Source organism: Oncorhynchus keta, chromosome 35 (genome assembly GCF_023373465.1).
Source record: "Oncorhynchus keta strain PuntledgeMale-10-30-2019 chromosome 35, Oket_V2, whole genome shotgun sequence".
NCBI classification, from domain to species: Eukaryota; Metazoa; Chordata; class Actinopteri; order Salmoniformes; family Salmonidae; genus Oncorhynchus; species Oncorhynchus keta.
The window spans coordinates 36,137,990-36,160,153 of record NC_068455.1 but is presented as its reverse complement, the minus strand read 5'-3'; the positions used below and the strand labels follow the sequence as shown (position 1 = coordinate 36,160,153).

The window sequence follows — 22,164 nt, the reverse complement described above, 5'->3', positions numbered from 1 at the left end:
ACGTTGAGTGTGAGGTTATTTTCCTGACACCACACTCCGAGGGCCCTCACCTCCTCCCTGTAGGCCGTCTCGTCGCTGTTGGTAATCAAGCCTATCACTGTAGTGTCGTCCGCAAACTTGAGTCTGCCGATAAGAATGCGGCGATTGACAGAGTCTAAAGCCTTGGCCAGGTCGACGAAGACGGCTGCACAGTACTCTATTTTTTCCGATGGCGGTTATTATATCATTTAGGACCTTGAGCGTGGCTGAGGTGCACCCATGACCAGCTCGGAAACCAGATTGTAAAGTGGAGAAGGTACGGTGGGATTAGAAATGGTCGGTGATCTGTTTGTTAACTTGGCTTTCGAAATTTTTCGAAAGGCAGGGTTGGATGGATATTTGTTTATAACAGTTTGAGTCTAGAGTGTCTCCCCCTTTGAAGAGGGAGATGACCGCGGCAGGTTTCCAATCTTTGGGGATTTCAGACGATACAAAAGAGAGGTTGAACAGGCTAGTAATGGGGGTTACAACAATTTCATTTTATTTTAGGGATCCAGATTTTGCAGCTCGTTAGTGAGCATAGGACAGGACAGAGATAAGAGTACAGTTGGCTTCTTCCTGAAATTCCAAATGGGAATCATATATGGCATCAACCATCGCTCTCTCTCTGGCAGACTGATTACACAAATTAGTCCCAATTACCCTGCCATGAACCCCCCCCACACACACACACACACACACACACACACACACACACACACACACACACACACACACACACACACACACACACACACACAGGGGCCCTCGTTAGTACCTGTTGGGGAGGAACAGCAGGTTTGATTTAGATGCAGTAAGGTGACAATGACAATGCAATTAAGCCCTGGACGTGACCAGCTCACCTGACCAAGATACAGATTTACTACCGACTGCTGCTCTTGGCACACTGCTCGGCCAAAATGCCACAACACAATATCTTTGTTTACGGTTTGTCTTAGCCTTGATTAATTCACTTTCACCATTTAACACAACTCTCTTTTCCTTCCAGAAGAGTACAAAGCAAGGATTAGGCTTTGATAGTTTCGCTGATAAGGCAATGCGGCAGGATTTAATAAACCAATGAACTGCCATGTTAACTTGCCAAAGGTGGATGGTTCAGAGTGAGAAAGCCTGTGATTAAAGGCAGAGTAAAGTTGCAGCACTGCAGAAACCACAGTCTCTCTCTCTGTGAGAGTGAACCAGACAGACACAATAAACCCACATCATCAGAGATGGGCTATAGCCTCGCTCAAAAGCCTTACACTCAAAGGTGAGCATAGGTAAATAAATAAATAATGAAGTGCATTCAGAAAGTATTCAGACACCTTCCCCTTTTCCACATTTTTTTACGTTACAATCTTGTTCTAAATTTTTTTTAAATGTTTTATCTCATCAATCTACACACATTAATGACAAAGCGAAAACAGTTTTTTAGAATTTTTTGCAAAATTATTAAAGATACAAAAACTGAAATACCTTATTTACATAAGTATTCAGACCCTTTGCTATGAGACTCTAAATTGAGCTCAGGTGCATCCTGTTTCTATTGTTCATCCTTGTGATGTTTCTACAACTTGATGGATTGGAAAGGCACACACCTGTCTATATAAAGTCCCACAGTTCATGTCGGAGCAAAAACCAAGACAGGTTGAAGGAATTGTTGGTAGATCTCCAAGATAGGATTGTGTCGAGGCAAAGATCTCAGGAAGGGTACCAACAAAAATTTGGCAGCATTGAAGGTCCCCAAGAGCACAATGGCCTCTATCATTCTTAAATGTAAGAAGGAACTGAATACTTGTGTAAATGTGATTATTGTTTTTTTTCGAAGGTAGTGAGGTATAGAGAGTCCCCAGCCTTCATTGCCCTGACAACAGAGTCCAACAACCTTATAATGGGAGAGAAGAACATTAGCTGAATAATGCAGCTATACATAACCCAGACCAAGAAACACAGAAAGAGAGAGGTAGAGCGAGGTAGTGTGAGAGAGAGAGTCAGAACGGGGGGGCAGAGATTAATTAAAAAAATAACACCCCTCGCTAAAACACACTGAATCATTCTCTTCCCACAATCCTCTCTGAAGACATGATGGAGCGGGGAGGGATTATCACTGATTGAGTTGTTTAGCGACGTCGCGCCAGGGAAGCCAGGTCTATCCCCCTTTCTACTCTGGCTGGGTCCTGTTTTAATGGCGCTGACTTGTTCCAAGCGGGAGATGACCTGAGTGGAACAGAGCTGCAGAGTTAATCAATGAAATGCACTGCAAGAGCAGCAGCAGGGCCTACAGCCTACAGCCCATCCCCCTGGGGAGGCCTATGGGGCAGGAGCAGCAGCAGGGCCTACAGCCTACAGCCCATCCCCCTGGGGAGGCCTATGGGGCAGGAGCAGCAGCAGGGCCTACAGCCTACAGCCCATCCCCCTGGGGAGGCCTATGGGGCAGGAGCAGCAGCAGGGCCTACAGCCTACAGCCCATCCCCCTGGGGAGGCCTATGGGGCAGGAGCAGCAGCAGGGCCTACAGCCTACAGCCTACAGCCCATCCCCCTGGGGAGGCCTATGGGGCAGGAGCAGCAGCAGGGCCTACAGCCTACAGCCCATCCCCCTAGGGAGGACTATGGGGCAGGAGCAAGGCTGAGAGCGCAGGGCTGGAAATGCACAGGTTATTCACACATTATCTGGAGAACTGGACTAGAATCTAGAATGTATAGTTTATCCTATTAGGACAGGATCAGGGTTGAGGCCTGAGGCCACATACAGGTGAATGCCCAAACATAGTCTGGGAGAGGAGAGGGACTGTAGCTACTGTACATCTCAGGATGTGTCCTTTTTCTGCCTCTCGTGTTTTGCCGTCATGTATAGTTTGTAGTGGGTCTCCTCACTTGAGTAAATTCATTACATTCTGCCCAGAGATAACTAAGTACACGTTCTAGGATATTCTATCTTGTTGCAAGCAGCATGAACCATTTGGACCTTGACTGTGTAGATTTGTATGTTCTCTTCCTCCATGCAAACAGCCCTGTGATGTGTGTGTATTCATTAGGATGGGAGACACGGAGATGTCTGGTTCGTTGTCTCTACACAGGGGGGGATCCACCCGTGTATCTAGTTTATTAGCAAATCCCAAATTAAACAAATCTCACCACAGTGTGTGGCTGTCCTCTGGCGCTCCTTCCTTAATTAGACGTCTAAAAATATCAAACTCCTTGAAGACTTAATTAACCCATCGACTCTGGTGAGCGTGCAATGTTTGTATGTGTCTGTGTGTGTGTGAGTGCTTTGGACCAGACGTCCTCACAAGCGTAGTAAAACACAAACAATTTAGACAAGTGGGGACATTTTGCCGGTTCCCACAAGGAAAAAGGCTATTTTAGGTTTAGGGTTATAATTAGGGATAGGAGTTAGGGTTAGGGGTTAAGGTTAGAGTTAGGTTAAGGGGAATAAATTGTTTGGACCACACAAGGATAGTAAAACAAACGTGTGTGTTGGTGTGTTTGTGTGTGTGTGTGCGTGCAAGCGTGTGTGTCATCTGAAGGGTATAAAATGATTTCTCCCTTGGTATGTGTGTGTGACCCAGTTTTGCTTATTTGTGTGGCATCATCGTGGCACATTTTGCAAGCCCTTTACTCTGGAATCATAATATTATGAATTTCTGCCATAGAGAGTTGTGGACCCACGGGCCTTATGACTTTCAACACACAAGCCCTATTGACTACAGCCAGCTCTCTACTGTCAGATCATTGGTAAGCTCATCACCAAGCTAGGGACCCTGGGACTGAACCCCTCCCTCTGCAACTGAATCCTGGACTTCGTGACGGGCCAGCCCGCTGACTTTCAATATTGGGACTCCTCAGGGGTGTGTGCTTAGTCCCATCCTGTACTCCCTGTTCACCCACGACTGCGTGACCACGCATGACTCCAGCACCATCATCAAGTTTGCTGATAACACAACGGTGGCAGGCCTGATCACAGACAACAATGAGTCCGTCTAGAGGGCTCCCGAGTGCAGCGGTCTAAGGCACTGCATCTCAGTACTAGAGGTGTCACTACAGACCCTAGTTCGATTACAGGCTGTATCACAGCTATGGGAGTCCCATAGGGCGGCGCACAATTGGCCCAGCGTCATCCGGGTTAGGGTTTGGCCGGGGTAGGCCATCATTGTAAAATAAGAATTTGTTCTTAACTGACTTGCCAAGTTAAATAGAGGTTAATTTTGAGACTTAGCAGTGTGGTGTCAGGACAACAGCCTCTCCCTCAACATCAGTAAGACCAAAGAGCTGCTCGTGGACTATAGGAGAAAGAGGGAAGAGAGAGCACACCCCCACCCATATTGACGGGACTGTTGTGGAGTGGTTCGAGAGCTTCAAGTGACTTGGCGTCCACAAGAACTTAACATGGTCCACACACAGTCGTGAAGAGGGCACGGCAGTGCCTCTTCCCCCTCAGGAGGCTGACAATATTTGGTATGGGCCTTCAGATCCTCAAAAAGTTCTACAGCTGCACCATCGAGAGCATCTTGACAGGCTGCATCAATGCTTGGTATGGCAAATACATCTCAAACCCTTACAGAAGGTGGTTCGGACAGCCCAGTACATCACTGGGGCCAAGCTCCCTGCCACCAGGACCTCTACATCCACCCAGGCCAAACACTCCAGCCACCCAGGCCATGGACTGTTCACTCTGCTACCGTCCGACAAATGGTACTGGAGCATCGGCTGTTGTATTTGCGGTAATTGAACTCTGCTGTACTTTTGAAGTAAAGCAAAACTGTGACAGAGAGGGCTCTATTGTAACAAACCTAACACAATACCAAAAATATAAAGAGAAAGAGGGAATGTCCACTCACCGTTATACTGCTCGCAAATGTAATGTTTTATAAACATCATGGATCGATCTTACAGATCATATTTGCTGACGAATTTGCCAATGGACGGTGCATCTTTCTAATAAGTTAAATGAAATGGAGGGAAACCATTCATATATTTATTTCTAAATACGAGATTCACCGGCACAAAAGGCACATCTCTCCTTCCATGGGCACTGTACTTCATGGCTGGATAGGCTGCGCTTCCGCTCTCTAAATCCATGCCTTTATCAACTGTGTCACCTTTAAGACCTGCTTTTTGTGGGTCTTAAAATGGCCCATTAGCGCTGTAAAATGGCCCATCAGCACTGTAAAATGGCCCATCAGCACTGTAAAATGGCCCATTAGCACTGTAAAATGGCCCATTAGTGCTGCACAAAGTTACTTTTGCGCTTGTTTTTAAGGACAAACCTCAAATATTGCCACCCCTCCCACCTCAGTGCAAGCGAGCTGATGTTCGACAGGTAAATTACCGAACCTGGTGTTAGGGCTGGAAAATGTCAGTGCCAGACGAAATTGCTAACTAACGTGCGTATGACACTTGCACCTCCTTTGTGCCAGCCGAAAATAGAGCCCGGAGAGAGGAAGAGAGAGAGAGACTTTAGTGGTAACTTGTTTATTTAACGAGCCTGTGATATTTAAATGAGTTTGTAAACAGCATGATGTCATCAGTTCGATTGAATTAAGCCCTAGCCATTTGTCCAGCAGCTTCAAATAGTTTCCACAACTTTTCAACAAGTGCCATTATACAAACAGAACACCAGAATATGATACCTTTGTGTTAGGCTTAGGATTTTAGTTTGATCTTTGGAATTTCCGAAGGGATTTTCGTAACAAATAGACCCTCAATTACTCTGTATATTTTTAAAGTAATTATATTGAATTAATCCCAATTCTACTTTATTCAATTGAACTAGAACAGTTCTCTTGCTTGGTTTATTTACTGCTCATAGACGTCTTGCATCAGTAAGTAAACCATCCGACAGAAATGTCACAGTGTTGCCGCTGCTCTGCTGTGGTTTATCATGCAACATGTAACACTCTGAAGGCAAGGAGACACCACATCTCTGATGCTGCTCTCACATTCAATATTGAAGAGCCTTATGATGTGTAATGCAACCTTGGGTAAACACAGCACGATCACACTGCACGTGGGCGCTTTGAGTCTCAATCTGGGAACAGATTGCAGTCGAGGGAACAAGTCTGAGTCAGAAAACATCTTGCCAATGGGGATGATGCCTTGCAAGAGCCTTGTCTCAGCTGCAAATGTCTTACTAGTTATAGAGAGAGAATGATAACAGAATATTACAAGTGATGTACTGTACCTATCTTTGCCTGAGCTGTGGTTAAATGTGACTGTGGAGGAATCTCCTATACAGCTTGATCCTCTATGATCCCACTCTCACTACCTTCATTTTACCAATAAACATGATCGAGGACAGTCTGCTTTACACTACGGCTGAGCCAATAGCCACATTGAGGAAACAACAACTCTCCTGACATACCAAAACCAAACAGCTAATGGCTAACTGTTTTCAGGTCTATGTAACAATATCCACAGTTTAAAGATAAACTGTACCTACCTACAGTAATTACTGTACCATGTAGGTAAGTACATGTTACTGCAAGTGGGGGCAAATAAACTTTGAGGTAAACCTGTGTATCTGTAGTACTCATAACATAATTACATTACAGTATCTTCTACAATCTTACTACTTCTGTTACAGGGTACCCAACCATTCTCTCTAACCCTCTCTCTATCCCCCCCTCCCCCCCAGGTACCTCAGGATGAGTGGAGTGGTTACCCAGGGGGAGGTAAGGACGATGAGATCCCCTGTCGGAGGATGAGGAGCAGCAGTTATGTCAAAGCCATGGGTGATGAGGAGAGTGGAGAGTCTGACTCCAGCCCCAAGACCTCCCCCGTGAAGACAGTCCGGCCAGACGCCCTGGTCAAGTCTGTCATGCAGAGACCACTCCTAGACTCCCAGAGGTAGGCCATGTAAAGTATCCTAGCATGTGGAACTGAGTTAAGAACATGCCGTAAGATCACTCCTCAGCTAGCTTGAAATGTCACGGATGGAGCCATCCAAATCGGTCCCTTTTGGGTGCCTCAACCTGTTAGAACGTTGTCAAGGAGGGCGGTCACGTATGTTGCGAAGCAGACGATCACTGGTTTGAGCCCAATATGGGGCAGTCAGACATTGGGGGAAGCTAATGCCAAAGATTTGATCCCAGATCTGTGGTTAATAAGGGCATGTTCTAGAACTTGTAGAAATACCAAATAAATTAATCAGATTTAATTTCTATAGCAAAACGTTTTTAGTGTCATTGTTTATAAAGCTTTGTTAAGTGTGTGCACTGGGGGTATAAAATGAATGAATGCTGGAATGGATTAGATAGGCCATGATGCAGACACAATCACAGGAATGAGGTTAGGATGATAATGGCATGACATTAGAACAAATGCAGCAGATTAACATGAAATTAGATTACAATACTTGTCCATTGGATGAGACGAGCAAAATTCTAACACACTAACAATGGCTCAAGCAAAAACATATCCTAGATAGATGATTCAATAAGGGGGGCAAGAATGCTGTTGTTTGCCTTTTTACATACTCTGTTGGAAGGCAATGTCGTTGTTGGATTATAAAACCGCATATTCTAGTTCTCTTTTTCTTTACATTAAAGTCAGTGAGGTAAAGTAAAACCAAAATGATCCAATGTTGTTATTTCCATAGAAATGTCTCCCCATTACAAATCTGGTTTCAGAATAGTTTTAGAGCCTTGAATTAGTTACACATAGTGTTTAAAGGGGCACACAGGTTATTTTCTCTGTGTCTACTTCTACATGAAAACATACTATAGTATACTATGGTATAATATGGTATCATTATGGAAATCTATGGTATTCACTAAAATGTTTTTGCGGACTTTACAGTACTTTTTACTGTAGTATTTACTGTTAACTATAGTATAAATACTGTAGTAAAAGAAAACTATAATATTTTCTATGGTAATTAATATAGTGCAGATTGTATACTGTAGTATTTAGTGTAGTGTTTTTGCAGACTGTACTATACTGCAGTATGTATTGTAGTGTTTTTTCAGATTGTAGTATACTGTAGTGTTTATTATAGTGTTTTTGCAGACATTACTGTAGTATTTACTATAGTCTTTTTGTTTTATTATCTTTGACATAAAGTGGTGGCTATCTCCTTCAGGAAACCTACTGGAGAAATACGAGCAAATTTTCCATAACCTGTTGGTAGGACTGGGGTCTGAACCGGTAATAATATATTCTATAACCTGCATAGAACACAATATGGTCTATACTTGGCATGTAGGTTTCTCACTTATGGGTGGCACAAATTGGTATATGGGGGAGGGGAATGGACAGGGTATATGGAAATGAAATACTGTATAATTTACTATAGTTTTAAAAAAGTGTAGTGTTTTTGCGGACTGTAGTTTTATATTTGATTTTTGCCCCCCTTTTCGTGATCTCCAATTACAATCTTGTCTCATTGTTGCAACTCCCCAACGGGCTCGGGAGAGGCAAAGGTCGCGCTGCTTCTTAACACCCGCTCGTTTAACCCCGGAAGCCAGCTGCACCAATGTGTCGGATGAAACACTGCTCAATTGATGACTGGGGTCAGCTTGCAGGCTTACGGCCTGCCACAAGGAGTCGCTAGAGTGCGATGAGCCAAGTAAAGCCCACCCAGCCATACCCTCCCCTAACCCAGACGACGCTGCGCCAATTGTGCGCCATCCTATGGGATTCCCAGGCACGGCCAGTTGTGGTACAGCCTGGGATCAAACCCAAGGCTGTAGTGATGCTGCAACACTGTGAAGCAGTGCCTTAGACCGCTGCACCACTTGGGAGGCCCCGGACTGTAGTGTTTTAGCGGACATTACTGTAATATTTTTTTGTAGATAATACTTCAGTATTTACTTTAATATTCTACAGTATACTACAAAATTCCATAGTAAGTACTACATTATGTAGAATAATCTACAGTATACTACAATTTACTATATAATTCTATTGTAAACGGTAGTATTTTTTGGGCTGTTTCTTGTCCTTGTATGGTTTGGTAATTGTCCTTGTCAATGGCTGCTGTGTTTGCCCAGTGTTTCTCCCATTTCCTTGTTACCGCACTTCCTCACCTTCACCCCTGGGGCACTCTCATATATCATTCATATCCTTGTCAATTTAGGTCGCAGAGCAGTGGCAGAGTTATATTGCAATAAAAACATAGTCATTTTATGAAATCCTGTGGTAGTTCAAAGGTGGATCTTAATGTAAAATCCATCTCCCATAGACTTTCAGTCTAAATGGTTTTAGAGTTTTGTCTTGAATAAAAGGTGTTCTTCATTGTGTCAGTGCAGGTATGAGAAAGTCACTATTCTCTGAGCCACAGCTATAGTTTATTCTTTATTGCGTTTTTAATTTTAGCATTATATCAGACATAAATACATTAAATTGTACTTGGCGAGTCCATCTTTCCCTGATGTAATTGTTAATGTCGCGCCACTGTCTGCCAGTGCAAGCACACATTCATTCTTCCTCAAAGGCCACTCGTCTCTCTTTGTTCATGGTTGAATATGGAAACAGTAATAACAGGAGAGTTCAAGAGTCCATTTTTATTAATGTTCCATTATAAAACCCTCCTCCCAGACCAGCACTTTCAGAACCTCATATTTCTGTCTGCCTATTCTATTCTCCTGTGTCAGTCAATACGACACCGTGACTGACATGTGCTGGACTATCAATGTACAGGTCTCCATTAGATGAATTATTTTCTTGGCACTCGCATAACAGGCTGCTTTGTGCAAGCACAGTCTTCATTTTGGAAAGGAGGAATGTTTTGTCGGTGATATTTTGGCATACCAAAAATTCTATATTTCTTCTTGGTCATTTGATTGACACCCTTAAATTTAACAGCAAAAGTGCCCGTATAGAGATTGATGTAACATGTCAAAGTTGTGTTGTTAATACAGTGCGAAACCTATTGCCATAGGTAAATGCAAACGTGCCCGTTGTAATTCTTGTCATGGAGATTCTATGCATCTCTATTCATTTCTACGGCGCTCGTGGTATCCCTGCTGTACTGCGGCATCAGCTCTGTTGGTCTTGATCCACTTATGACAGTCATGATAGTAGCCTACCTCGCTCTGTGTGACTGGTGTTTCTCTCCTCCCCAAACCCTGCATACTGCAGCAGCTCTACTCATTACCATTCAACACAGGTTGCTAAATTACCGTTAGGGTACAGCAAGGCTTTTTCCTGGAAAATACTGACATCACAGCAAAGTGGAGCAAACACTATCCCTTAACACTCACACCACTGTCAGCCTGACACAACTAAAATGAGTTACCCAGGATTCTGGGGTGTTAATTACATTTCATTTACACTGCTTTTTTTTGTGTGTTTTTGGGGGGCAAAGGATTATTATTATTTTGTCTGATAAGTTGAAATGAATACCGAACGGTTTAAAAGTCCTCTGTGGGTGTATACGTCGCTGACGTGTGAAAGCACGTCAGTGCGATCGAACACGCACTCACGCAGTACTACACAATGCAGCAGTATATTATAGGATGATAGTGGCTTTGCTAATGCCCTTCATCAGCCTATGATCCAAAACCAGTAGCGATGAAAACAACACGGTTTTGGGATTTGGGTACTAACCATTTACACTCCATTAAGAAAGACACTAAAAAGGGAGTGATTTAGAGGATGGAGCAGCAGATATCCATTACACGTATTATGCTCCGAGGGTCTCTCTGGATAATGCCTCTCTCAGCAGTTAGTGCAGGAGCCTGCTGCTCTTAGTGAAAGAGGAATATCTATATGGATCATTTTATGTTGTCCGACCTGCCTCAGAGTCCATTGACAACACAAGTATGAAGACAGTTGAATTTCCTCCTGTATTCACTGTAGACAGTGTTGGGCTCCCTGGTTAGCGTTGCAGTGTTGGGCTACCTGGTTCAGGCCAGGCTGAAGAATGCCTGCTGTGGAGGCCTTTCATTCATGACTGAATAGTATTCGCTTTGTCTTACCATTTGTCTTCCTGTGACACGTCAGGACTGCTCCGGTATTGCCTGTCTGTGGCGCCTATTGCAGCTATTGAAGTTTGAGCCTCACCTCTAGGCCCAGTAGTTTTGGCAGTAAAAGGACACAAGGAGAGACCCAGATGCAGGCACAGGAAGCAGATGGTTAGAGTCCAAGATGTTTATTAACAATCCAAAATTGCTAGGCAAGAGAATAGTTGTGGACAGGCGAAAGGTCAAAACCAGTTCAGCGATCCAGAGGTACAGAATGGCAGGCAGGCTTGAGGTCAGGGCAGGCAGAATGGTCAGGCAGGCGGGAACGGGGTCCAGAAACAGGACTAGGTCAAAACTGGGAGGACTAGTAGACGAGCAGGCACACAGGGAAAAACCACACTGGTTGACTTGAACATACAAGACGAACTGGCACAGAGAGACAGGAAACACAGGGATAAATACACCAGGGAAAATAAGCAACACCTGGAGGGGGTGGAGACAATCACAAGGACAGGTGAAACAGATCAGGGTGTGACAGGCTGACCTTGAGGCCCAGAGTTTTGCCTGGTAAGGTCACATGGTCAGTAAAACTCCTGGCCCTACTAATTTCCCTTTGAATTGTGCATGTTAATTTAGACTACTTAGGAACTCAAAAGAGACTTTATATATTAGTTGTTTTAGACCCTGGCTTGTGCCATACTTTCGCTCTGATCTGAGTGGTACTGCTGATCTGAGTAGTAATGCTGATCTGAGTGGAATGCTGATCTGAGTGGTACTGCTGATCTGAGTGGTACTGCTGATCTGAGTAGTAATGCTGATCTGAGTAGTACTGCTGATCTGCTTATCTGAGTAGTAATGCTGATCTGAGTAGTACTGCTGATCTGAGTGGTACTGCTTATCTGAGTAGTAATGCTGATCTGAGTGTAATGCTGATCTGAGTGGTACTGCTGATCTGAGTAGTACTGCTGATCTGAGTAGTACTGCTGATCTGAGTGTAATGCTGATCTGAGTGGTACTGCTGATCTGAGTGGTACTGCTTATCTGAGTAGTAATGCTGATCTGAGTAGTACTGCTGATCTGAGTGGTACTGCTGATCTGAGTGGTACTGCTTATCTGAGTAGTAATGCTGATCTGAGTAGTACTGCTGATCTGAGTGGTACTGCTTATCTGAGTAGTAATGCTGATCTGAGTAGTACTGCTGATCTGAGTGGTACTGCTGATCTGAGTAGTACTGCTGATCTGAGTGGTACTGCTGATCTGAGTAGTACTGCTGATCTGAGTAGTACTGCTGATCTGAGTGTAATGCTGATCTGAGTGGTACTGCTGATCTGAGTGGTACTGCTTATCTGAGTAGTAATGCTGATCTGAGTAGTACTGCTGATCTGAGTGGTACTGCTGATCTGAGTGGTACTGCTTATCTGAGTAGTAATGCTGATCTGAGTAGTACTGCTGATCTGAGTGGTACTGCTTATCTGAGTAGTAATGCTGATCTGAGTAGTACTGCTGATCTGAGTGGTACTGCTGATCTGAGTAGTAATGCTGATCTGAGTAGTACTGCTGATCTGAGTAGTAATGCTGATCTGAGTAGTACTGCTGATCTGAGTAGTACTGCTTATCTGAGTAGTAATGCTGATCTGAGTAGTACTGCTGATCTGAGTAGTACTGCTGATCTGAGTAGTAATGCTGATCTGAGTAGTACTGCTGATCTGAGTAGTAATGCTGATCTGAGTAGTACTGCTGATCTGAGTAGTACTGCTTATCTGAGTAGTAATGCTTATCTGAGTAGTAATGCTTATCTGAGTAGTAATGCTTATCTGAGTAGTAATGCTGATCTGAGTGGCACTGCTGATATGAGTGGCACCTGACATGAAAGCTCTTATAATATCATGGCTCACTGCTTGTTTGGACTGAATTGGATTGGATTTGAGTCACGTGTGTGAGCAAGGTTTTATTTCTGTTCCCACTTGAAGCAATTTCCTCTTCCTCGGGGTCGCGGTGGGTGTAAATTTGACGGCAGAGGTTCCTGTAGCTAATTGTGTTAAAGTGAGAACAGCCTTTGGTTTGTGTCACGTCCCTCTCATAGCTGACAGGGTGGCTCTTTATCCACTTTCTCACCAATAAAGAATCCATCACCATCAACAAGCCTGTCTCTAGGCCATTCAGCTGAAACGCCCCACCACAAGAGGGGACTGACGTTGATGGTCATTTTAATTCATAATAAATGAATGTAATTTGTATCGGATTTCACGCCGCGATACAAGGGACTAGCCAAACTCATTTAAGGGATGTATTAGTGGTGATGATGACTGGAAAGGCATTTAAATAAAGCATCACTGCATAGCAGGATAAGTTAATGAGTCAATCAGGCATGGTACACATAGCGTTTGATAGAGGAGCAGAGAAGCACTCCTCACTCATTGGAGAGAGGCACACTTTCTCTAATGGCTGCCTTCTCATTGGGAATGGGGGGGGGGGGAGACAAGATCTACGCCAAGCGAAATCAATCCCAGCTATTTGAGGCAGGTTTTAAAAGAACGTTTTTTCTCCAAATTGTGATTAGCCTGTTGAGTAGCATTCGTAATGAATTCAAATGAACATGCGTGGAGCATTTGTCAGTTACTGATGTGACATAAGGCAAATAGTCATTCGGATTGTGTATCATACTTGTTTCTCACATCTCATTGTCGGAGTGAAATCCCATTCCATTGATTAGTTGCTGTTTGAGACACTGATTCGTTGTTTGTTGAGCTGTTCCCATAAGATTTCTACTATATACAGTAGATATGTGTGGTACTTTCCCTCATAGTTAAGTCATTGTTGCCTTTAAGGATACAGTCATTATGGACTATAATATCCCTTTCAGACATTTTAGTCACTTACAGGAGGAGTTAGGGTTAAGTGCCTTGCTAGAGGGCACATTAACACATTTTTCACCTAGTCTGGTCAGGGATTCGAACCAGCGATCTTTCGGTTACTGGCCCAACGCTTTTAACCAAGATACGGCCTCAACAGGCAGAATTCTTCAGCCTGGCTTGAACCAGGTAGCCCAACACTGGAACACTAACATGCGGGTAGTCTACAGTGAATACACAGACCAAAGTCCCACTATTTAACCATGGCTGCTTTTTTTATACCAGCTTTCTGGAATATCTGAAAGGGGTAAGGGTAAAAAAACAAAAACATAGTCAATTAAAACCCACCAAAAGACCTAGTCATGATTCCTGCATTTTCCCAGACCCTGTAACCAAAAGACCTAGTCATGATTCCTGCATTTTCCCAGACCCTGTAACCAAAAGACCTAGTCATGATTCCTGCATTTTCCCATACCCTGTAACCAAAAGACCTAGTCATGATTCCTGCATTTTCCCAGACCCTGTAACCAAAATACAGGTTTCCTGTCACGATCGTCGTAATGAGCAGACCAAGGCACAGCGTGATTGAAGATCCACACCTTTATTACGGTGAAACTTTAAACAATAAACCAATAACAAAATGTGAAAATAGTGGTGCACAAACACAAAACAATATCCCATAAACACAAGTGGGGAAAAATGGCTACCTAAATATGATCCCCAATTAGAGGCAACGATTACCAGCTGCCTCTAATTGGGAACCATACAAAATACCAACATAGAAATATTGAGCTAGAACACCCCCCTTGTCACTCCCTGACCAACGACACCATAGAGAACCTAGGGCCATTTCCGGTCATTTCCGGTCTGTGTGAATGGTTCTTAAAAACAGTGGTAAACAAGGGTCTGTTTGAAAAGGGGTCATGTAAACATTGCCTTATATATTCTTTGCCATGTACCTGCTATTTATTTCGCTCTCCTACTGTATGTTCATGATGGGGATGATAATGGCTTATCATAATTAGATGCTGATGATTATAATGGATTTATAATGTGGCTTAAACCCATTTGCAGGTCCCTCTGTCTTCCTTACTGTCTCCTGACCCCCTCCTGACCCTTTCCGGGATGAGGCTAAACTTCACTACTCATTATCTTCAGTCCCACTGACAGTAAACAGTCAGACAGTGGTTATTTTCTATTGGGCTTTGCTTAGTTCTGGTTGTCTGGGATGCTGTCCTTCCTGTTATAGAGCAGACACACACATTTCCCAGAAGTTATAATGCCTAGTCTCTCTCTCTCTCTCTCTCTCTCTCTCTCTCTCTCTCTCTCTCTCTCTCTCTCTCTCTCTCTCTCTCTCTCTCTCTCTCTCTCTCTCTCTCTCTCTCTCTCTCTCTCTCTCTCTATATATATATATATATATATATATATATATATATATATATATATATATATATATATAAGGTCCCAGTCACAGCCAGCATGAAAGGCAGGCAGAGAAAGTGAGAAGGGAGGTAGAGATTCACATCGTATCATAATTGCCACCAATGGGAAGTGCATTAGCAACAGTTAGAGACATTAAAGGCAAATGTACAGGGGTAAAAAAAATAAAGGGTCGCCTTTTTGTGAAGCAGATTGTCTAAGCTCTGTCGACTATACTAGTCATTTCTACGCCGTCGCTGTGGGGATGCGTGAAGTAATGCACATTATCTCCGTCAGTCAATGTGCTGCGTTTTTCATCTGATGTCAGCTAAAAGCTGGAGCTGCTTTCATTGTTCATGGCTGGGACTTTAAGTTGTATTTTACTCCTCAGTTACGCACAATTAATCTGCCGTAAGAAAATTACTATTTTTATTTAAGACGAGATCCTCTGTATTTTAACTGAGTGCGTTTTACACTTCATGCGTAAATGAGCCATGGCCTACTTATCATTGCTGATGATCTTCTTAAGACTAATTTTGTTTTTGAATCGTACAACTGTGTGCACCTTGCGTTCAAGCTAAAAGTCATCATAATTGGATAATACCCCCATGATGTCTAGTGTGTCTATCTGTGTGTTATACAGACAGACACCGGGCAATAGTTCGGCCGCTGAGCATGGCAGTTAACCCACTGTTCCCCGGACGTGGAAGACGTGGATGTCGATTAAGGCAGCCCCCCCCTTCCTGCACCTCTCTGATTCAGAGGGGTGGGGTTAAATGCAGAAGACACATTTTAGTTGAATGCTTTCAGTTGTGCAACTGACTAGGTATCCAGCTTTCACTTTCCCAATAACATGAGGTACTGTCTGCCATGAAACACCATTTACTGACACCACTCTGTCAGTATGCACCTTTTACCAACTTCCACATGACCATTAATACCATTAGTTGCAGTTACGGTGGTCAGGTTGTCCATAAACATGTACTTGTATCACCCTAATGTTTGCTGGACTTTGGTGAACATCACAGGCAAACATTTGATGTCACCACAAACATACAAATTCAATCAGAATCCATTGACGTTGCACCGTGATCTCAGTCCCACCCGCATCGATTGACTCCCCCCAGCAGTGGACTTAGTAACATTGCTTCTTCTCTGCCCACAGCTCTTACCGGGTGGATAAAATGAACAGTGACGTGCGGAACTACATCACCAATTTTGCTGCAGACTTAAGGTGAGTACAAGCACAGTGTTCTCCCTCTCTTTCTCCTACCCCCCCTCGCTCTCACTCTCTGGTGCTGCCATGTTGCGGTGGTCAGGCTGAAAAGCCAGCTGGCACTGAGCCCCGCTGACAGACTCAATATGGACACCTTGTACAGCAAACACTCACTCCTAGTCAATGACAAGTCAGCCAGGCCAATCTCCTATTTCTCTTGCCATGCCGCCAAGCCATATAGCATCGTAGAACACAACGAGGGCTCTGTCTAACCTACATGGGCTCTTAGCTATATTGACAGCACGGATTTGGTTCAGTCTTTAACCTCTTAAGTCGACCCTCTACTTTTTCGAACATTCTGTTAAAAATCGCGCAACATTTCAGCGCCCTGCTTCTCATGCCAGGAATATAGTACATGCATATGATTAGTATGTGTGGATAGAAAACACTCAGACGTTTATAAAACTGGTTAAATCACGGCTGTGACTATAACAGAACGTGCGTTTCATCGAAAAGCTCAGGAAAATCTGATCACTGAAAATTGGAAAATATATCAATGCGCCACTTGCATGTATTGTCTATGGGAAAGCAAATTACCTGGAGCAGAGATTGCAATTCCTACAGCTTCCACACGATGTCAACAGTCTTGTCATTTGCCTAGGCTTTGTTTCTTGGTCAAACGAAGAAGAGACAGCCCATTTCTTCAGGTCTCCGACCGGATATTTTGGTTGAGATTTACCCGGACATTATTTCCAGACGTACAGCTATAGAATATACATCGCCTCGTGATCAATTTGATCGCTTATTAACGTTTACTAATACCTAAAGTTGCATTACAAAAGTATTTAGAAGTGTTTTGTGAAAGTTTAGTCGACTTTTTTAATTTAAAAAAATGACGTTACGTTATAAGACGCTATTTTTTTTCGTTGATCACACAGTCTTCATAGATCAATATCTAGGCTATATATTGACCGATTTAATCGAAAAAAAAGACCCAATAGTGATTATGGGACATCTAGGAGTGCCAACAAAGAAGATGGTCAAAGGTAATGAACGTTTTATATTTTATTTGTGTGTTTTGTGTAGCTCCGACTATGCTAATTATTTTGTTTACGTCCCCTGCAGGTCTTTTGGGGTGTTACATGCTATCAGATAATAGCTTCTCATGCTTTCGCCGAAAAGCATTTTAAAAATCTGACTTGTTGCCTGTATTCACAACGAGAGTAGCTTTGATTCAATACCCTGCATGTGTATTTTAATGAACGTTTGAGTTTTAACGAGTGCTATTAGCATTTAGCATAGTGCATTTGCATTTCCAGATGTCTAGATGGGACGCCTGCGTGTCAGGTAGGAGCAAGAGGTTAACTGAATGTATCAGTGGTAGCTGGTCTTGACCAGTGACTAAGCTCTGTTTTTAATAGTATATTAGTAAGTTTAACCTCTTGATTCTAGCCATCCCGGATCCGGGATCGTGAATACAGCCTCAAGCTCATTACCATAACGCAACGTTAACTATTCATGAAAATCGCAAATGAAATGAAATAAATATATTTGCTCTCAAGCTTAGCCTTTTGTTAACAACACTGTCATCTCAGATTTTCAAAATATGCTTTTGAACCATAGCTAAACAAGCATTTGTGTAAGAGTATTGATAGCCTAGCATAGCATTTAGCCTAGCATTCAGCATGCAACATTTTCACAAAAACAAGAAAAGCATTCAAATAAAATCATTTACCTTTGAAGAACTTCAGATGTTTTCAATGAGGAGACTCTCAGTTAGATAGCAAATGTTCAGTTTTTACAAAAATATTATTTGTGTAGGACAAATCGCTCTGTTTTCTTCATCACGTTTGGGTAAGAAAAAAAACGAAACTTTTTTCCAAATTAACTCCATAATATCGACAGAAACATGGCAAACGTTGTTTAGAATCAATCCTCAAGGTGTTTTTCACATATCTATTCGATGATAAGTCATTCGTGGCAGTTTAGTTTCTCCTCTGAAGAAATGGAACGCGCATGGACCTGGAGATTACGCAATAATTTCGACGCAGGACACCGGGCGGACACCTGGTAAATGTAGTCTCTTATGGTCAATCTTCCAATGATATGCCTACAAATACGTCACAATGCTGCAGACACCTTGGGGAAACGACAGAAAGGGCAGGCTCATTCCTGGCGCATTCACAGCCATATAAGGAGACATTGGAACTCAGCGTCTTCAGAATCTGGGGCATTTCCTGTATGAAACTTCATCTTGGTTTCGCCTGTAGCATTAGTTCTGGGGCACTCACAGATAATATCTTTGCAGTTTTGGAAACGTCAGAGTTTTTTCTTTCCAAAGCTGTCAATTACATGCATAGTCGAGCATCTTTTCGTGACAAAATATCTTGTTTAAAACGGGAACGTTTTTTATCCAAAAATTAAAAGAGCGCCCCCTATCTCGAAGAAGTTAACTGAGCCTCTGCACCTGAATCCGCTTGTTTCCTAGGCTCATCTCTGGATGTCGTCTCACTCAGGGATAACCTGCCATACAGTGTGTGAATGATTGATATGGTCTATGAACGCTGTATACTGTACATGTATTAGGTCCATCTCTGACAGTTCTTGAGGGAGTGGCAGGATTTTAATCACACTGGCTTTAGTCACACTAAAAAATACACATTTTTCTTCCTTTACACAAAGTCTAGAAAACTGCTTTTCTCGTCCCTATCTGACATTAGGTGTACTTATTTTGTATTCCTATGCTTTCTCCACTTACCTGTTCTCTTTCCATCTCTTCCTCCATCTGTCTCTTTGCACTTAACATGTCATTTCTGGTTGAAAATGCTAGCAGTTCTAGTCCAACCTCTCCCTGACTCCGTGAGTAAAGGCTATGTTGCCCTTCTGGGGAAGCACATTTAATTGACCTGGCTGACTCTCCTGCTCTCTCAGAAATTCTTGCTCTGCTTGCTAACTAGCTCCTAATTAGCATTTACCTAATCTTCAAGCATTGACTGAATGTTTCAGCACAATAGCAAATCGAATTGCAATTTCGAGGACACTGTTGAGCACAGCAATGGTTTATTGGGGTGAGGAAGATACACCTCTCCTGTGGAATGCAATGTCATAATCAGTCTCAGTCTGAAGTTCAGTTCGCCCAGAGGATGTCTGCCATGAAGTTAATAACACTTCTGTTTTTTCCTCCTTTTTAACAACTGTGTCAAATGACTTGTTTAATTAGTCAAACTATTAAGCTCATTTCTACGGCACCTTGATGACTATTGTCTTTATTTCTCTCTGTGTTTGTCTCTGTCTCTCTCTCTCTGTCGTTTCTCTCTCGTGCTCTCTCTCCATTCAGTCAGAACTACCACTTGCAGGCCTCAAGAGACATGCACCCCCATCACCCCAGCATGGCCCTGGAGCCCTCCACCAACTACAACTCCCAGCAGCCACCTCTCCCAGCAGCCCAGTTCCGCTCCAGGAACCAGAGCTACATGCGGGCGGTCAGCACTCTCAGCCAGGCCAGCTGTGTTAGCCAGGTCAGCCAGGTGAGTCTCTGGCCTATAACAATGATATTTCCAGGATATTGTCATTGTCTTATGTCAGATATCGTGGTGGCCATCTGCCCTGACTCTGACTCCTGGATTTCGCGTTCTTTCTCTCTTCCTTTATTCAATGCTGTCTTTAACCTCCCTTAGATTCAGGTACTTTGATCTTATACCATGGCATTGTTGAATACTCGTTTCTGATTGGCTAGAAGGGCATTTTAGAATAGACATTAAATCCATTTTAATGTGTACAAGCCAAATGGAGTATGTTATGTCTCTGGTTTATATTCATTTAAGATCTAAATCTCTCTCTTAAAGTCGGGGTGTATTGATTTGTCCCAAGTCTTAAAAGCTCAACCTCTCTCCCCCTAATTCCCTGGGTCTATCTCTGCCTCCACAGAACCTTGCTGAGGTTATTACAAGATAATACATCTTTCAATAGAACAGGATCCTTATCTCTGATTTTAAAGATTGCCAAATAGCCACGGCGAGATAGAATCAGACCATTTCATTTTCCCTAAATTGATATCTTTAAATCGCAAGATGCATATCTGTCTGAGGATAATAAGATTGCAAAATAATGGTTCTGTCGAGGTCAGGACTCACATTCTCTCAGGGGATCCAGAGGGAACTAACACTCATACAGTATGCTATGCCACTACAGAATGTGACCTTGAATTCCTCCAATCCTTTAAAAATGTCATCATAGATCTAGCTTACAGAATGCATAATGTGAGCTACTGCGGCAAACTGAAGAAACTGAGAAAAACAACAAGCAAAGAACATTGTCCTGCTGAGCAACTCATAGACTTGACATTTCACAAAGCAATTACGTATCAAGAAAATGTTCAAATTAAACCCGAATTTGAACAATACAATTTTGTTTACCTCTCTGCAGACGCTATCCTTTTCAAACATTTGCTCTCCTGGCAATTAGTTGACACCCATTTCAAGCAAACACTTTTCTATTAAGTGGAAGAAAAGAGCATAACTCCAAACTTTGTAAACAACCAATTAAGTTTTCCCACGACGGCAAAAACGAAAAGAAAATTGAAAAATGTGAATGGAACCTTTCTCTCCCTGTTGTTCTCTCCTGCAGGTGAGTGAGACAGATATAAACGGTCAGTTTGAGTCAGTATGTGAGTCGGTGTTCAGTGAGGTGGAATCCCAGGCTGTGGAGGCTCTGGACCTGCCCGGCTGTTTCCGGACACGGAGCCACAGCTACCTGAGGGCCATCCAGGCTGGCTACTCCCAGGATGATGACTGCATCCCCACCTTGACCTCCTCCACTGTCACCTCCACCATCAGGTCCACCACAGGTAAGACCAACAGGGAAGGAGGGGACTGCAGCGCATAGACAGACACCACACATAAAGTATACAGTAGTGTATGGACAATTGATTAAGATGACAGCTCGTATCCAAAGTGGATGATATGTTTAAATAGCCATGCAAAGTAATCCTTATACATATACATTTAGACAGTTACCACTTGTAAATATCAAAATGTTGTATCAAGTGAGATTGATGAAGTTAAGAGCATGCACATGAGATTTCTTGTGATGCTCTGCCCTTGAAATGCTTTATGAAATGGCTTCATACGTTTGCATGAATCACTTTTACATATTTCCTGATTGTTGATATAAAAATTGTATTCAAGTACAGTTTATGAGTTGCTTTGAGCCAATCCATCATATTGCATTTTCAATACAGTAATTCATATCTTCATTCATCATTCATATCAGAGAGTAAAGTGATGAACCCTATTGAAATCATTCTGCAGGTACATGAAGTGAACATTATATCATGAGACCTTTTCAGATTAAGGCAATGATGGATTTTATTCTCCCTTAGGTTTTGCTTTTACTAGATGGATTTGTTCGCCTTGAGCACAATCTGACTCTAAACCTCATTTCATGATAAGCCACAGGTGCTTTGGGTGTGTTCTCAGCTTGACTGACACTCTGGGGCAGGGGAAAAAGGGCTGAGATGAAGTCCTTCAACTCCAGAGTCTTCATGACTGAATGGGTTTACCACAGCTTTATCTACCTGTACTTACAAACCACAAAGTGATGGACACACCATGTGCTTTGAGTTTTCTCTCCCACAGATTCTACAGTTCAGTTCCTACAGATGTGGTGGGTAATAACTGCGCTGGTCAACAAAATTGAGGTCACAAAAATTATATATATTTTTAGTGTGAAATAAAATAAACTGTGAGTGTGACAC

The 22,164-nt window shown here is 42.9% G+C and overlaps 1 protein-coding gene across 1 annotated transcript in view; it reads left to right on the top strand.

Moving 5' to 3' along the window:
- The window catches only part of LOC118368446 (disks large-associated protein 2-like), a 166,183-nt gene that overhangs the window by 123,794 nt on the left and 20,225 nt on the right, over nucleotides 1-22,164 (top strand). The window contains exons 4-7 of the mRNA XM_035752557.2: nucleotides 6,653-6,864; nucleotides 16,359-16,427; nucleotides 19,747-19,936; nucleotides 21,036-21,255. Of these exons, the coding sequence (XP_035608450.1) occupies nucleotides 6,653-6,864; nucleotides 16,359-16,427; nucleotides 19,747-19,936; nucleotides 21,036-21,255 (691 nt within the window). The remainder of the gene's footprint in view (nucleotides 1-6,652; nucleotides 6,865-16,358; nucleotides 16,428-19,746; nucleotides 19,937-21,035; nucleotides 21,256-22,164) is intronic.